Source organism: Pagrus pagrus, assembly GCF_965226575.1.
Source record: "Pagrus pagrus genome assembly, chromosome: 15".
NCBI classification, from domain to species: domain Eukaryota; kingdom Metazoa; phylum Chordata; class Actinopteri; order Spariformes; family Sparidae; genus Pagrus; species Pagrus pagrus.
The window spans coordinates 13177608-13194448 of record NC_140199.1 but is presented as its reverse complement, the minus strand read 5'-3'; the positions used below and the strand labels follow the sequence as shown (position 1 = coordinate 13194448).

The following is a 16841-nucleotide window of genomic DNA, read 5'->3' as shown; positions in this document are numbered from 1 at the left end:
TGTTGTAACATTTAGGAACCCCTCTCAAGACCACACAGTCTATAATTAAAATGTTGTACACTGACATACTGTAAATGTCACCCTATAGCAGCCATACGTGTGCATGGCGATGTGGTAAACCTCAGGCTCCCTTCTGATTGTTTTACAGCATGAGGAAGTAGTGTGTGCGTGTGTGTGTGTGTGTGTGTGTGTGTGTGTGTGTGCTGGAAGGATGGATAAGGAGGAAGGACAGAAGGAAGGAGTGGAGGGAGAAGAGAGAGAGAGCGAGAGGGTGGGAGGAAGGAGAAAAAAGGGGGATGCGCGTCATTCTAACACGCAATCATTGGTGGGAGCGAGGAGGAGGAGGAGGAGAGTGCACACTCTCACTGTGAAGGGTTTCAGACAACACTACAACATGGTTCCTTGGACTTGCATTCATTTTTTTCCTGATACACAGCATCGCATTCATCACTTGATTTTCGACCCACTTCATAAACAGATATGCATATATAGATGTACATTTCATCTTCATTCATTTTCCATTGTCTTTTCACTTTACACTCTTCTACACTGCAATATTTACTTTTTTGTTGGTTGCAAATATGTCCTACCTTTTATTCTACGTGTGCTTTATTATCCTTGGCACACTTAAATAATGGTTGGGGGTATGATAAAGAGACTCCAGACTATTTTTGTCTTTGCTTGTCTTATTAAACGACTCAACTTAAATCAACACAATCTGGACTCTTCAAGTACCACACTACACTATACACTATGCAACTGGATCCCTTACTTAAAAAAAACAATTAAACCATAAATACAAAAAATAATGTAGGGATGTATGAGGAATGTAATTAACTTACAGTAATTGTAATATATAAAGGCATTTTAATTGATTTTCTGCATGGTTTAAGAGGGTTTTAAGATGGAAAATAATACGAAAGTCAATGTAATAACTTTAAAGGGCCTTAATCTTTTATTTAAGGTGAAAATTCAGTAATGGTTTTTGCTTTATTTGGACAACAAAACCTTTTACCCCTTATCAACCCTTAACCCAGGTAATACCCATTAACCCCCCCTTATTACATAATAGTTTATGAATTTAGCTGTTAATACATCTAAAATAAAGCCCCAGTATAAACCTGAAGTTTACCCAAAGAGTAAGTAAGAATAAAATATAGGCTATAAAGTACTAAAATAATAGTACTTGGTTGATAGGCCTGTATTTAGCAATTTGCCACAAAATTTGGGTTCTTGGAATTGTACTGGAATTGAAAAAAAGTATAAATCAAATAAAAATGAAGGGGCACCTGTAGTGTTTTATTTCTTTAAAAGCCATTTGAAATAAACCATGAAAGCATCTTTCAGGCTAAATTATAATCCATTCATTTACACATACATTTAAAGGGATATATATGTATATATAAGCTAAAGCTGTTGTTATCACACACGTCTCTGAGTTATGAAGGTCTTATAAAACCCACAGTGCACCCTTAAGAAACCCTTTATTTCCTACGTGTGCTACAGGCTGGCGTGAGCGCGCATCTTAACGGTGAGTGGAGCCCCCCATTCTCAAATGAGGGCTGCGCGCTCCCGCCGCGAGAGAAGTGAACGCGCTTGAGGGGCTGCGGTCCCATTGACGGTTCCGTCTCCCTGACAGCAGCATCAGCATCAGCATCAGCGGCGGCGCTGGAAAACAAGAAGTCGCCGCCTCGCCCCGCAGCCACACAGCCAGCCCAACGGACCGAGCGGAGACCCGAGCCACATCCAGGGGACCCCCCTCTCTGCCCGGCCTGAAGGAAGGAAGCGAGATCCCCCTCCCGTGTGCCATCGTCCCGACCGACCGCCGGAGATATGGGCTCCCCGTAAAACGGAGGTGGTGGAGGGCAGAGGCGGGCGGGCGGGCGGTGGGAGGGGGGTGGGGGGAGAAGACAGCGGAGCAGCAAGAGGGAGAAGGAGAGGCTGAAAACGGCAAGCGGGAACCGAAGCGCTACCACCACCACCACCACCACCACCGTCACCGCTGCTACTACTACCGGAGCTAGCACCGACTCTGCTGCCGCCGCCGCCGCCGCCGCCCTGGGTGCCCCCCGCCACCGCCATGGGAACTCCGCATCAGTCGCTCGAACCGCCGCTTTGTCCGTGGGCCATGTCGTGATCCGTGGGCTCCGCCAGCGGGTTTTCTATCCGTGATCCCGACCGAGGCGAGGAGGAGGAGGAGGAAGAGGAGAGGAGGGGGGGAGAGGGAGGGAAGGTGGTGGTGGTGGTGGTGGTGGGGAAGATGTTCGCCTCGGTGGGCCCTCGGGGCGGCCCGCGCCCACCCGTCGCCCCGGCCATCCCGGAGCCGGACCTGAGCCATCTGACGGAGGATGAGAGGAAGATCATCATGGCTGTGCTGGCTCGGCAGCGGGAGGAAGAGGCGAAGGAGGAGGCCATGTTAAAGTAAGAGAGAGAGAGTAGAGAGAGTGAGTGTGAGTGTGTGTGAGTGAGTGAGTGTGTGTGTGTGAGAGAGAGAGACTGGGCCTGGGCTATTTCCGTTCTGAAGAAGTCCATCCACCTCCGTCCTCTCTTATGGATGTTTCAGCATCACTCCACTGTATCTGACCATGCATGCGTGTGTGTAATGTGTGTGTGTGTGTGTCTACATCCTGCAGGTCACTCCACACAGAAATCACTCACTCACTCAGTCACTCACTCAGTCACTCACTCACTCAGTCACAGGCCCTCACAGGCTACAGCTGTGTGCCGGAGACAACATGCAGGGGCCAGTGTGGACCATGTTCGCGTCCGGTTCGCAGATTCTCGCGGCTCCCGTGAGAGGCTCAGTGAGTGTGGCGGTGGGTCAGGTGCAAGTTGCTCGGGAGGGAGGAAGCATAGGTTGGTGGGAGGATGAAGGGGTGTGTCACCATGCCCCATCATCGTCAGCAGCGTCACACTCCTCTCCATAAGAACTAATTTCTCATCAGCACTTGCCTCCCTGATACGACCACTATCGTTCACACCAACGCCTGAGTCAAGCGGCGAATATCTGGACTTAACTTGAGAGATTTCGTCTATAGATGCTGCATGAAATTGCAGAAATCTCACTGAAGCCTGGCGTTGAGAGTAGTAAAAGTAAAACCCTCCCTGTTGGCTTTTATCTGTGCAGCATCCATCTCAACAGCTGCTGTTCTCAGCTCTGGGGTGCGGTTGAGCCTTTCCCAGCCGTATGCACTGTATGTAGGCCAGTGCTCTTGCAACAGACATCACACAGGCTGTTATAGAACCAGTAGGCCTATAACAGGGGGGAGAAAAGGTGCCTGTGTCATATCATTTTGAATCAGGAGTGGCTTATGTTCACTGTGTGCATCCACCACCTCCTCCTCTATGCCACCACCATACATGCATGGACAAAAACTCTCCTTCCAGATTTATTTGTCACTGTGATCGGCGCAGAAATGAACTCGCGTCCACCTCCCTGCCAGAAAATGCATCAAGTTGAAACCTTTCTCACGTTTTCTGCATGGAGCTGCATGCATAGATGGGCAGATAGAAAGATAGACCGACCCACCTAAGCGAGGCGCTCCTCAAGCTTTACGTCCCTGTTCTATTTTAAGCCCTCTGTGCGGACTGATAGCCCAGCACTGGAACGGAAGATCGATTCATTGCATCTAAAGAAGGAAATGTCCAATATATAGCTCCGGCTCTAAGTGGCTATGCATCATTTTCATCAATGTATTAGAGAAGCCGTGGATTCAGTCATGCCACACTGTAGCGGCTGCAAATAAGTCAGCCTGTCAGCACATACATGTCTTGAACTATATTGGCTTCAGCGCCGTTTCCCCCTTTCATCACTGAATCACTTTGGATGGAGATCGCCATAGCTAAGCAGTGTGTGTGTGCGCGTGTGTGTCTTTACGATTGGGTCTGCACTGAGAAGCTGCACTGGTTGACTAATACATGCATGGTGAGTGTACTAGCAGTAGGGTAGTGTGGGTTGTAATGCAGAGAAGCAGAGAATACACTACTCTTACAAGCATTTGAAGGTATGCTCACCGTCAGTCTTCTTTCTATTAAAGCATGTAGGTTCACAGTACATGTATGCAAACCTCCCTGTAGGTATATAGCCATAGCAACAGTGATGTAATGGTAAATACATTGTGGGTAAACAATGACGTCCTGTCAATAATTATCATCAGGTAAACTGGAAAATGATGAGAATTTCCTGTACGGACAGATAGATTGATGAACTATACTCCATCTTTTAAAAGCCTAAATCCCTGTTACATAAATACAAAAGTTAAGTAGAGGAACATAGTACAGTAAAGCTCCTGCCTACAGCAACACAACAGAGCTACAGTGATCAATGAGTAGCATTCCCTCGCTGTATTATAAACATAAGGATTCACCTTGAGGACATAGAACAAGAGTCACGACTGCTCAAGGTGTGTGCATCGGTACAGTCGAGCCCCAGTGATCAAACTTATTGACAGTTCAGCAGGTAAGATACAGCGGCTGTCCTCACTGCGCTGAAGTGATGAGAGAAAATCAGCAGAGGTGTTTTCTTGCATCGCAATCACTCCATGTCAGCATTGGCCTCCTCAAATCCAATCGCGTGTTTTTATTTTAAAGAGAGCTAGCATATTTCGCTACGCTTAACTTAAAGGTAGAAATACATGCCGGAGTTGTCTCTGCCCTGAAATCAATGCGAGGAGAACATACTACTGGGTTTGTGGTGTTTGTGCGTATGCTTGCATCTTTAAAGGTACATTGCAATGTGTTGTGATACTTGTCATCGCTTTGCTGATCTCCACATGATGTACAGTATGAAGTTAATAACATCAGTGTTGTAATCTGATATCTAAATAAAGTGAGTATGTGTGTAAACGTCACTGTGTAAAGTTTCCAGACGTCTGTGAACCATCTCAGAAAATCAGTCAGGCTCTTTCTTATATTCAAGAGTGACCTTAATAGACAATACCAATGGTTTTACAGGTTTTAGCCCACTACTAGGGATACAGCAATCAAACTTTTTTCCTCCTGATACAGTTTCTGATACTTCAATCTGGAAATACAAAAGTAAGAATCCAATATCTGTGATGTCTTTTTTCCTCTAAAGTACATTACATGCCCTCGTAGAACTGATTGGCATATGGAAGGTCACATGAGGCCAGATGTACGGTTCAGACTCAAATCAATCTGCACTTCAGCTGTTTTACTGTGCAATGATAATTTAACAAGGAAAATAGAGCAGACTTGATGTGAAGAGTGTTTAAGGAGTTGCTTTTGATTTTCATACAATCAGTGACTTGAAAACAAAGGATGCCTGAAATGTGAGAACACATCTACATTTTTAAAAAGGTGTAACACACAGTTGAAAATGTAGCGTATAGCTGACTTGCAGTTAAAACCTAAAACACCTTTAATTTTGTACTAAGAGACCAAACTCCAGTAAATAGCCCAAACCTAAACTTCATTTCAGGATGGTATCACTTAACCAGTGTAACCTGATGATGTCAAACCTGCAGTGCCTCAATCACTTACTTTAAACAGTCAGTATAGCAGAGGATGGTCACAATCCATGTGGAACAAACACACATTCCTAATATGCAAAAAGTGTCTCATAAAGCGAGGGTTACGCACAGTGCTGACAATAAAAAAGACATGTCTTCTTTTTTAGACAGCGTGGGCGTTGGCGGGGAATTTCTCTATTGAGTTTCCTCTGTGATCAGCCTGATCAGAGCCCGTCACTGTTCATGTTTATGGATGAGCTGGTTTTGAATCACGCTGTGAATGTGTCAGTGGACATGTTGAAAGCATGTCATTGTTGTCTTAAGCCTGAAGGTATCTCCAACACTGCAGTGAGTCTAAATGAGCTTTCCTACGAGTTTGGCTTGTGTTCAGAGCATTTCCTTTGTTTTAAGGTTTGGTTCAGTTGATTGAGTGAGAGCGATGTCCTTCCAACTCAGGTGGCTCAGAGCACCTCTACTGACACAGCTAAAACTGTAAGCTTCTACGCCTTAAAAAACAGAACTCTACAATTTATTAGGAGCAAGAACACAACCAGAGCCAACTACAGAAAACAACCTAAGAAAATAAGGTTTTACAAGCGTAAGAAGGCAAAAATACTGACATTTGAGCGCTAGCTAGCTAGCTAGTGCAGCCTAGCTAGCATCTGGACTCAGATTTAACTATATTAACTCATACGACAGAAGAGATGTTCACAGTGCTGTACCGTTCGCAACTTCCGTTTAAAGAGTTAACATTGGATATAGGTGTTCAAAGCATTTTCCTAACTTCATGTGTTTCAGAGAAGAAAAGCCTATCCAAGCAAGAACGGTGAACCTGGTTGGGCAGAAGAAGCCTCCGCAGCAAAACGATGTCCGGTGAGTGACAACAGTTGGTATTCAACTACGACTCAGTATCAACTAGCTGATGTGGAATTTGTCTGTGGCCTCAAATGACTTTAAAATGTGTGTTAATGTTTGCTTTTGCGTCACTTTAACGTCATCTCACCCCTGTGGCCCAAAACAACCTCTAATTAAAAGCTGGCAGTCTGTCCTTTTGCCTCACATCCATGTTTTGTTGTGAAATCTGTTTTACACCTCGGATGAGTCAACAATATAGAGGATGAACTCATGTTCTGTGTGACTCAAGCCATTATAATGCAATTTGTGTGATACTCTAAATGGAACGGTATTGCACCGGCACCTCATGTAGACTTTTTGATTCACTGTATATTTAGGGAATATGCCTCAGTTGGTGTCACTGAATATACACTCAATGAAGCCACACGTCTTTACCTTCTGAGTGACTTTACGTCCTGTTAAACACGTCCAAAGCCCAGTTGCTGTCTGCCATCGATCAAAGTAGTTTCTGGCGTAAAGATGGACACGGTCAGTGTGATAAGTCCAGTCCAGATCCTGTTGAGTCATTAGAGACGAGCTGATGTTGTCGGACTCCTCCGTAGAATTGCTTCTTAGTACTGGATTCAGATGCTCTGGGTGTCTTGCAAGTTGCTCAGGTCTTACCTCTATCTGGAATTTCACATGAGCTCTGGACAACAGATGAATTATTTATGACTGCTGTGATGTATTATTGTATTGGCCAACATAGTAAATAGTTAAGCACTTGTATTTGCCCATAGCCAAGCCAAGCTTACATAACATACTGTAAGTCATTTTCTGTCTGTGCATCTGGAAAGTTCTTATCGATCATTTGAGTCTGCTGCTGTTTTTTGGCCCCTGGTATGTTAATTAACACAATTCGGTTAACTTTTATCGCCAGCCATTTATCGAAAGGTCCAGATTATGAATATGTGGTGAGGGAAGTCAAGAAAGTAGCACAGTGATGCTGGAAGCTTGTCACGACTCGCAGTGTCAGCTGGCAAACTTCTTTGGCAAGAGAGCTAACAACATGCTAGCCGGCTGGGAACATGCTAGCCGTGGCCAGTTACATTGGCTCTCAAAGCTAGCTGGCTCACAGCTTGATTGGTCACAAATCAGACAATACAGCTTATTCGAGAGACATTGCTATTTGTAGCATTGACTTCTTTCTCATAAAGTTCCCATGAAACGGCTAGTGGAGTGCTGTAGGTACGTGTTTCCTGTAAAAACTGTTAACTACCTTGTGGCAGCTACATTTAGCAGCAGTTAGCAGTTACTTCTGCAACAAAGCTTCCGATATCTGTCCATCAGGAAACTACATAAATTGTCTCTGTACTGTAGCGGGCCTCCGTTGTTTTCAGAGGCTGTGTACAGCCCCGGGCCGTGGGTGTTCATTGGGAGGCTGCTGCTTAGCATTAGTTAGCTGTTGCTTTAGCCACAAGTAAAGTTGTCTGTCCAGAGGTGAAGCAGAGTAGCTGCAGTAAATATTTTCTCCAAAAAATATGATATGGTTTCAACCAAATCAGTAAAGTTATGAAGTTGTGTTTTGTACAGTAACCCGTGAGGCATGGCCCCCAGTAGAAAGACAAACTTTTTGCATTGTCCTTATTTTTATACACCCGTAACAGTGTCATAAAAATTAAGAAAGTGTTTATTGAATGCACAAATTCGGAATACACTCCCAAGTTTACAAACTAAAATAAAGAATATCCACAAAATTACTATCTTGCCATTGCTTGGTCTGATGTGGGTGCAATGGTGAGATACAGAGCAAGAAGTGATAAAAACAATCAAACATGGATTTTGACTTCATGGGATCTTTAAACTTCTACCAACCATGCGTCTTTTTTCCAGCAGTATATACTCAGAAAGAAAGGGTATATAAAAATGATCGGGCTAACATAGCAAAAACATCTTCCAATTGGTCAGTGGTGCAAGTTGCACTTAGGAGCAACGTTCAGCTGTTTTAAATGCCGTAACCAGACCTTTACTCTTCATTTGTGTTTTCCTCACTCCATCACTGCTGATAAGCAAGAGCAGGCTAAGATACTGTACAATAAATGATTCAGTCTAAGAGCACCTCAAGCTAGCTAAATGTGTTCATGGCACACCCACAAAAATATGCTTACTAGTTAAGTTATCCATCCCTGCAATCTTTTCCCACTTTGCATCAAACTACATTAATGGGCTTTTTCAGGTCAACAAGGTCGCAAAGTAGGAAGGATTATATTGGTCACTCAGGGTTGTGAAAGTAAGAACTCATTAATTTTCTGAACAGACAGCGTTAGGGGACAAGCTATTAGAGCATTTTCAGCATTTGGATGGGCACCAGTTGAATCACTAATTAAAACAGGATTGATACAAAGTCAAAGCTACAAGACTGTACACAATCTTTAGTAGAGAAGCCAAGCACAAGTTCACAGCAGCGATGTGGTAAGCCACATCTAATCACAGAGTGTAACGTGTTGGTTTGTCACCAGTTGTGACGGGACGAAGCAATCTGAGTCTGATGGAAGTGCAAATCTTTTCATACTGGTGCCAAATACAAATTAAAGGGAAGACCACCACTTTGAACCACTGGAGCAGCTTCAATGCTGGAGGGATGGATCACCATTTTACCTGAAGATATTCAATATTTTGGTGTTTTGATGATGGCGCTGTCAGTCCAAAATCTCCCACAGGCGTTGAGTTGGGTTGAGATCTGGTGACTGCCACGGCTGTAGCGTATCAGATCATTTTCATACTCATCACACTGTTCAGTGAGCCCTCACACCCTCTGGATGGGACATCACTGAAGAGACCATTCCCAGCAGGATAGAAATGTTTCACCACAGGATAAAGGTGATCACTCAGAACAACTTTATATTGATTTGCAGTGAACCTTCCCTCTAACGGGACGAGTGGACCCAAACCATATCCCCACAACATAATATTTTGTGGAGCGCTTCCATCCTTTTTCCAAGCTTAGAGGTTAGCTTTTCCTGAGACAACGCCTTCCATCTCGTCTCCAATTAGCGTGAATTGGATGCTTGATGGGTTGGTCAGGAGCAATTCTTTATAATGGCTCAGCTCAGTGATCATCTTTCCTTCACCACTCTCTCTCTCTCTCTCTCTCTCTCGTGTGTGTGTGTGTGTGTGGCTGGTTATTTGATCAGCGGTTGTTAATACAGACTTGAATTGCAAACGTTACTTGAAACAGACTCTGTCGTTTTCACTCTTTGATGTTATATGAGCATCTCCGTCCCCGCTGGCTTATTTGCACGTCGAAATGCCAGTTTCCATGCATTTTTGTTCGCTGTGACTTCTGCAGCCAGTAATGTCTCTTTTTTTTTCTGCCACACAATGATCAAAGGATAAAGCTTGTTTATGCTCTATCTGTGGACACTGTATGTGTGTGTTGGAGCGCGCGTGTGTTGCTGGATCAGAGAGTGAAGTGGGATTACGGAGTAAGTCAGCTGGAGCACATCTGCTTCTCTGAGGAATCCCACAATACGGCCCCCATTTATAACATTATACAATCTGTGCCTTTTCTGGTCACTACTCTCGACATAATTCACCAGACATTACAGTCAGTATTCCAACCTTCTGCCGGGGCCACTGAACTGAGATAACATCATGTCTATAAAGTGATTTTTAATGCAAACCACACTGAAACAAGAGGACGGTTGAGCTCCTTGAGGCAATTGTGTAATGTTTGTCTGTGACTGTTAGCCTGTGTGAGGACTGAAAACAGTGTCATGTTTAAAAAGTAAAAACACAAAGGCTTTGGTGGTGTTGTGTTTGTGCTTCTGGTGCAGTACAACCATTTCTCAGGTTCAGTTTTACCCGTTTTTTTGCAGGAGTGGAAATCTAGAGGCATTTGATTGCATGTGGTTCTGATTCAGGGGGCTAGGATGCGATTATGAAATGAGTATCGATGCTTCAAGATTCTTCGACATTTTAGATTTCTATACATGATTTATTGTTTTCTCACTGTGACTACTTAAATAAATAGATTTGTTTACTTCCAAACATTTATTACGTTTGTTACCTTTCATTGTCCAATTGGTTCAGCTGTAATGAGCGTAACTCCGGGTCTTGAAATTGTTACAGGTGATGACGATGTTGTTGTGCTCACATCACACGAGGCACCACAATGTAGTGCTTTATGCAACAGTAATAGGGAGTTTTGGGTTCAATTTGGCTATCAATAATAATGAATGATTATCAGGGATAATTATTAATTGTGATTAATAATAAGATCCAATTTACATTAGTTCACCTCGGGGCACCACCCGTGAAGAAGGGAAAAGATAGCCAATTCACCAAATCAGTCTCAGAAAAGGTACTAAACTGTTTGTAACTCTGATTAATAATTAACTTAACAACTACAACCAATATTACCATAACAGCGAGTAATGGTTGAAGGATTTAGGAGTTCTTAACAGAGTAGAGGTTGGCAACATTCACTCTTGTACAATATTAAATAGGCAGCTTGAAGGTTCAAAGTCTTTTATTTAACACAAAGATGAAAACACACTAACTAACATGTACTATATACAGGTGTGTGTGTGTGTGTGACGTGATGCCAGGTTATAGAAGATGGTTAGTTGCATGCAAAGACCCTGAGTCTGTGTGAAGCATAATTCAACTAACAGCAAATTAACCGTGTAGCAAAGCAAACTACCAATAACCTGACCTGAGATCACAAAAACACTCAAACAGTGAACAAACACATAGATTGAACACATGTGCATTACATCAACCAGAGTTTAAAGTCCTGTGCTTAGCCTTGCTATGCTATCTAGGCCCAGTTCAACGTTACCAGTCTTTGAAGAAAAGGTGCTGGTGGTTCCTTGGCTGATGAGCCATGCAGGAGAAGGTTGGGATGTTGAACAACGCTGTTCTTGCTGTGCAAGATCTGACGAAAGACAGCAGATGGAGGAACCTGGTCGCTCCTTTCCTTTGCAGGGATAGCAGCTTGGTGCTAACTTGCTTGGTGTTCCTCAGATTGTGGAGTTAGCTGGCAAGCTTTGCGTCGCAGCTGCTGGTGCTAACTGATCTGGAATACTGGCAGGACCTCGTGTCGCTGCAGTGAGGAGAAGTGTTAGGCCCAAAAGAATCCAGAAGAAGAGATCTTGAGGGCATGCAGCCCCTTGGGGAGAGAGGTGGAGAAGCACTTGGAGAAGAGAACTCGAGGAGAAGAGAAGAAGAGAGAAGAGAACAAACAAAGGAAGGAGCTGGAGTTTTGACTATCTGGTCCATTTTGAAATCCACAGCGAATGACTTCATCTGTGGGTCCCAACAATGTCGAGAATTTGGCTTTAAATTTCGGATTACTGACCTGTCTGCATCTCAGCATAGAGAATCAAGACGCATCTAAGAATTGATATTTTACCCCCACCACTAGAGCTTGTGTCGGTACCCCAGCTTTGCTAACACAGCAGTCGCGCTGTGCTAATTCAGGCCTCTGTGAACACAGCCTTAGCCGTGCACTTCAGTGTTATCATCTCACCGTACTGGATCTTTATTCCTCTGTAGTAGGCTACACAGTATAATTTGAGAGTAAAAGAAACAAAGTTGAGTTAACCTATTTACTTTATTGTCAGTGATTAGCTTTTGTGCTTATAGTAGGCTAAGTTAGCAATTCTAATTAGCTGGATAGCTAACAGTGAGAGAAATTCAAAGGAGCTGTGTTTCACACTTGAATTGATCACTTCAGACGGGCTCTGTGGAACTTCTGTGTTGTGCTGCAAACTGGTCGTTGGCGGAAAAAGTGATTAATACATGTGAATTGCTACAAATTGTTACACCAAGTTACTCTGTTTGTGAAGTTTTGACCGATCATAGTTGGAATCTGGTGAATCACCTGGACATCTACTGACAAGGTGTGTTGTTACTTGAAAAAGTAATCAATGTGCAATCAACTTTTAAAAAAAAATATCCGTAGAAGGATAGTGTCATCAAGGAGTACAGTGGTCATTCCTGTACTCACTCAGTAATTAAAAAAAAAAGCTGAGGGAAACCCTGGATGGCAGACATCAACTATTCATTGTGTATTTCTGAAGGCATAATGTTTATTCACAGAATCATTGTAACGTCTGTAGTAAATAAAGTGGGCAGGGAAACCTGGCTGTCGATGGTCAGTTCCTGCCAAACGTTTGTCAGGTTGATCGGCTCAGTCGAGACAGAATGGACTTGAGCTGTTGATTGAGCTGCTGGCAATCTGAACGCGCTGTAAGAGAAAAAGGCCCGTTTTAAACTTGACCACTGTGTACTTTTGAGTTCATCTCTTGGGCTTTAAAAACTTTTAATAAGCCCAGGAGTTGTGAAAGTTTCTTAGTCTGTAGGGGAACATGTAATCCTTAAGCTGTAGTTAATCACCATATGCAAGGCTTTCAAGTGATAAAATCACAATGTCACAATTTGTGTTATTAATGACCTTGTGTTACTGAATGCATTTTAAATCAGCATTTTTTTCCCTCCATGCAATACCACATGTTTATTAGTCATTCAACACTTGGTGTGTTCTCCTGAATCTTGTGTTAATAATGCAGTATTTCTGCATATCAGTGTTGCATGGTCCTCGCTCCACCCCGTCCCTCCCTCCAGCCACCCATGCCTGCACGCTGAACCCCCTGCCTCTGTACAGGCAACATGAACGTACTGCGGCGTGAGGGTGTTTACACCTCACATCACTGCATGTGATTGGCCAGGTGTCCCCTGATAGCAGGGTACCATGGCGATGGCCCAGCAGCCCTGTAGTAACCTCTGTGACCCCTGGGATTGGCGAGGAGTCACTTCCTCACTTCCTTCAGGGATTGGCTGTTATCCTGGACTTCCCATGGGTCTCTGCTCCAGCGGGGGCCGGGGGAGGGACACACTCTCAGTTACATTTCTGTATGTTTGAGAGAGTTCGATCTTACTGGATAAGACACAGATTAAGCCTTGCTTTTCATGTCTTTGTGAGTTTTAGCTCCCTGTCCCTGCTAAGCATATTACTTGGTGTACACTGGTATGTCCAGGACTCTTATTGTGAAAGGTAAAAACAGAAGGAGTCTGTTTGTAATGTGCTGCGATTGACTCGTGAGTGTAATAAAAAGTTTGCTGTTCTGGTTCAGACAACAGATCCTTATCCTCAAAGTAAATGGGAAATTCATAACCGTCTTCTACAATGTTTTCCTTTCCCCAAGAAAAAAAGGTGACATCCCTGTCTCAGCTTCACTCCATGTCTGTCTGGACTCTGAGTGGAGAAAGGTGTTAGAAAGTGCAACTGTAAATGACGGCAAAACGCAGCACAGACTCTCGAATTGAGTTTATATTCTGGCTAAACTGGTCTGTTCTGAACTCTTGTGCTTCTCGCCCTGTTAGAGTTCATTGCAGGAATGCTGCCACGTTACACTTTTGTCATAACCACAGCGACAAAATTAAGACTAATAAACCCAAACTGTACTTTATGAGCTTTGTCATGCAATGAGACTGATCAGCTGAAGGATTGATGGTGTCATGGATGTGAAGCACTCTGCAGTTTCTGACTATTCCCCAACAGCAGCTTTTAAAATGAGGAAAATCACATTAAAACGCAAACTTAGCTTTGAGTAGTTAATGTTTTTCCTTAAAAATCACTGGGCAAGCTCTGGCTGCTCTGTTCTGTCATCTTGGTTTGTGTGAAAAGATTGGCTGATAATCGAAGCTCTTACTCTTTCAGCTTTACCGACCAGGTGTAAAAACATCCTGACATGTCTCCATTCTATGTAGCACAAATAATGGGTGTACATCATGATAAGTAGGCAAATGCAGCTGAGAAGTCACCGCTCGCAAAAAGCCGTACAGGGGAAAAACAAATGCTCCTCTTCAACTACGCTCGTAGGAAAGGAAATTACAGTTTGACTTTCCAGTAAATGTCAGCATTTAAACGATGCAAATTGGTACCTTAATACAAAGAACATTAAACATATATTAAATGGGATGGTTTTGTCATTTCTTTAAAAGAGCGCATCCCCCTCAGACTGAGCTCTGTATATGTGTGGGTACATGGTAATGTGTGAATATGCACTCCGTGTGTGAATCTGATTGTTTGTGTCGAGGAGTGTTTGGGTATCTGTGTGTGTGTGTGTGTGTGTGTGTGTATACATGCTGTGTGTGTCTGTGCATATACATGCTGTGTATATGTGTGTTTGTGCTGCCTGGCTGTGTATGGCTTTGCCAGGCCATATGGAGCGCTGTCTGGGGAGCACACTACCCACTTAGCTCTGCTGTTGGCTCTGGTGCTCTCTCCATCTGTCCCTCCTCTCTCTCCCATCCCTCCCTCCATCCCACCCTCTCTCTCTTTCTCTCCTTAATTTTTATCATTTCTTCTATCTATCTTTAATTTCTCATTTCTCTGAGTTTGGTCTCTTTTTTTTTGTTTCTTCCCTTTCTCGAAGGGATCTGTACTTTTTGTGCTTTATCTCGTCTTAAACGTAATCCAAAAATAGTCTTCCTCAGATTTTTTGTCCAATTACAAGTGTGTGTGCTTCCAAGGTGTGAGTGTCTTCTCCAGCACTCTTCTTCTCACACTTTTTTTCTTCTATTTTTTGTGCTAAACACTATTGTCCAGCAGCTTCTGCGCTCTTGAACATCTACTCATCCGAGAATGGTGATGTAGTTTCGAGCTTGACCAGCACAGCAGAGCTAGTGAACAGCCTCCTATGGTCCCCACACTGTTGCTCCTTGGTCCTTTTTATTTAAAGGCCAGGTTGGGAGTGTGGAGCCAGTAATCGATAAAATGACCAGTGAGGGGTCTGTTGTTGTCGGCTCATTGACAACAACTGGTAACAGAGTGCATGTTTCAAGCCGCCTCCCTGCTCCACTCTGCCTTTATACATCCCGAGTGACGTGAGGAGTGTCCACAGTTCCTGGAAAAGTCCTGGAGAGTCTTTAATTGTATTAAGCTGCATCTTCGTTATATTATAGGCATCATTATTTATATTATATTATATTTTACTCAAAGCAGTGCTTATAAGGATTTATAAGACATCATGCATGCAGTAACGCATGGTGTGCTCATTAACATTTACTGAAGTGCATCGGGATCAATTATAAGGGGATTATAAGCACTCAGCTTGTGGTAAACTATGAACTGGTGATGGTGAGCATCATATCATGGAGGGCAAACATAAATAGCGCTCGTGGAGAAAAGCACTATGCTCCGCCTGCAGAAGTTCTGAAATTAACTATGGATACTGAAACTTTGCTGCAGGAAGTGTGACTTTTTTAAAACACCAAACCAAATAATGTGGTCAGACTGAAGGCAAAGCTAATATTTTAATAAGTGTTTTTAGCAGACTGTGTTGTCCTCAAACAGCTAATGTACCAACTGTACAGACATTAACAAGTTTGCTAGCAAAGTATGCAACAACTGTGTAAAACAACTCAGCAGCAGACTCATCACAATTGGACATCGCTAAAAATAGAAGCTAGTGGGCCATACTGAACGATAGTCGTGACACTAATTTGATTTTGCATTTAGAATTAGGCTACATTGGTTGAATTCAAATCAATGTGATCGATGCGTAGGTTCTAATGAATTGAATATGATTTGCTTTAAACATGACGAAAAAGCGACACATTTTCTGGACAAAATTAGATTACAAACCATCTCACTGCGCCGCAAACACATTTTGTTGTCAAGTGCAAAGAATTGGGCTGCAGCCTACATCTGATTTAGTCAAGTAAACATTCAGTTTAGTCGCCAGTTCAGTTCAGTTTAAACAAAGTGTTTCTTTATGTTGCAACTTTGCGTTTGAGTCGCATCTCCCTTGTTACAACGCTGTGCTTGAAGGGGTGAATACAACACAGTCTCTAACACAATCTTGTAGAACAGTAATGCTAAGGACTAAAACAATAGCCTACACAATTACAGCTGCTGTTGACTGTAAAGACAGTATGCTCCATTCGTCTGGGGGCCTCATCTGTTGAGTCATGGTGGTTAAAAATAAATATGAAAATCAGAACATGTTTCATGTCTTTTATTCCTTAACATCAGACACCCTCTCTGCAAAGCTGCATTGTTACTCATACAACCTGTCATTGTTCTGGCTAATTTTCAGCACCAGTTCTACCACACTACAACCAGTTAGTTGAACATTTATTTGAAACCAATTTTTTAAAATGCTTTTTTTTTTTTGCCTTACTGCAAGGAACTTTTATCTGGTTATGAAACATCTCAATTAAATACTGATGTATCTACTTGAATTATGCAAGAGCAAATGAAACCATCACTGACAAGATTGGGTATTTCTTTGTTTGTTATAAGTTATTCTGAATGCCTCTCACCAGGTAAGATTAATTAAAAATACTTTTTTATGACGGAGGGCTGAGGATGAATTGAGGAGTGTCACAGCCTGAGGAAAAGAAGCTGCTCCGTAGTCTGGTGGTCCGGCAGCGGATACTTCTGCATCTTTTGCCAGATGGCAACAGCGTGAACAGACTGTGGCTGGGGCGGGTGTTGACTTTTAGTATCCTTTGAGCTCTGTG

The 16841-nt window shown here is 43.2% G+C and overlaps 1 protein-coding gene across 5 annotated transcripts in view; it reads left to right on the top strand.

Moving 5' to 3' along the window:
- Positions 1 to 1898: 1898 nt before the first annotated feature.
- The window catches only part of rims1a (regulating synaptic membrane exocytosis 1a), a 90566-nt gene continuing 75623 nt past the window's right edge, over positions 1899 to 16841 (top strand). For all 5 annotated transcript variants that reach the window (XM_084376353.1, XM_084376351.1, XM_084376350.1 and 2 more), the window contains exons 1-2: positions 1899 to 2421; positions 6270 to 6344. In XM_084376353.1, coding sequence (XP_084232479.1) covers positions 2261 to 2421; positions 6270 to 6344 — 236 coding nt within the window. In that variant the 5' untranslated portion in view covers positions 1899 to 2260. The remainder of the gene's footprint in view (positions 2422 to 6269; positions 6345 to 16841) is intronic.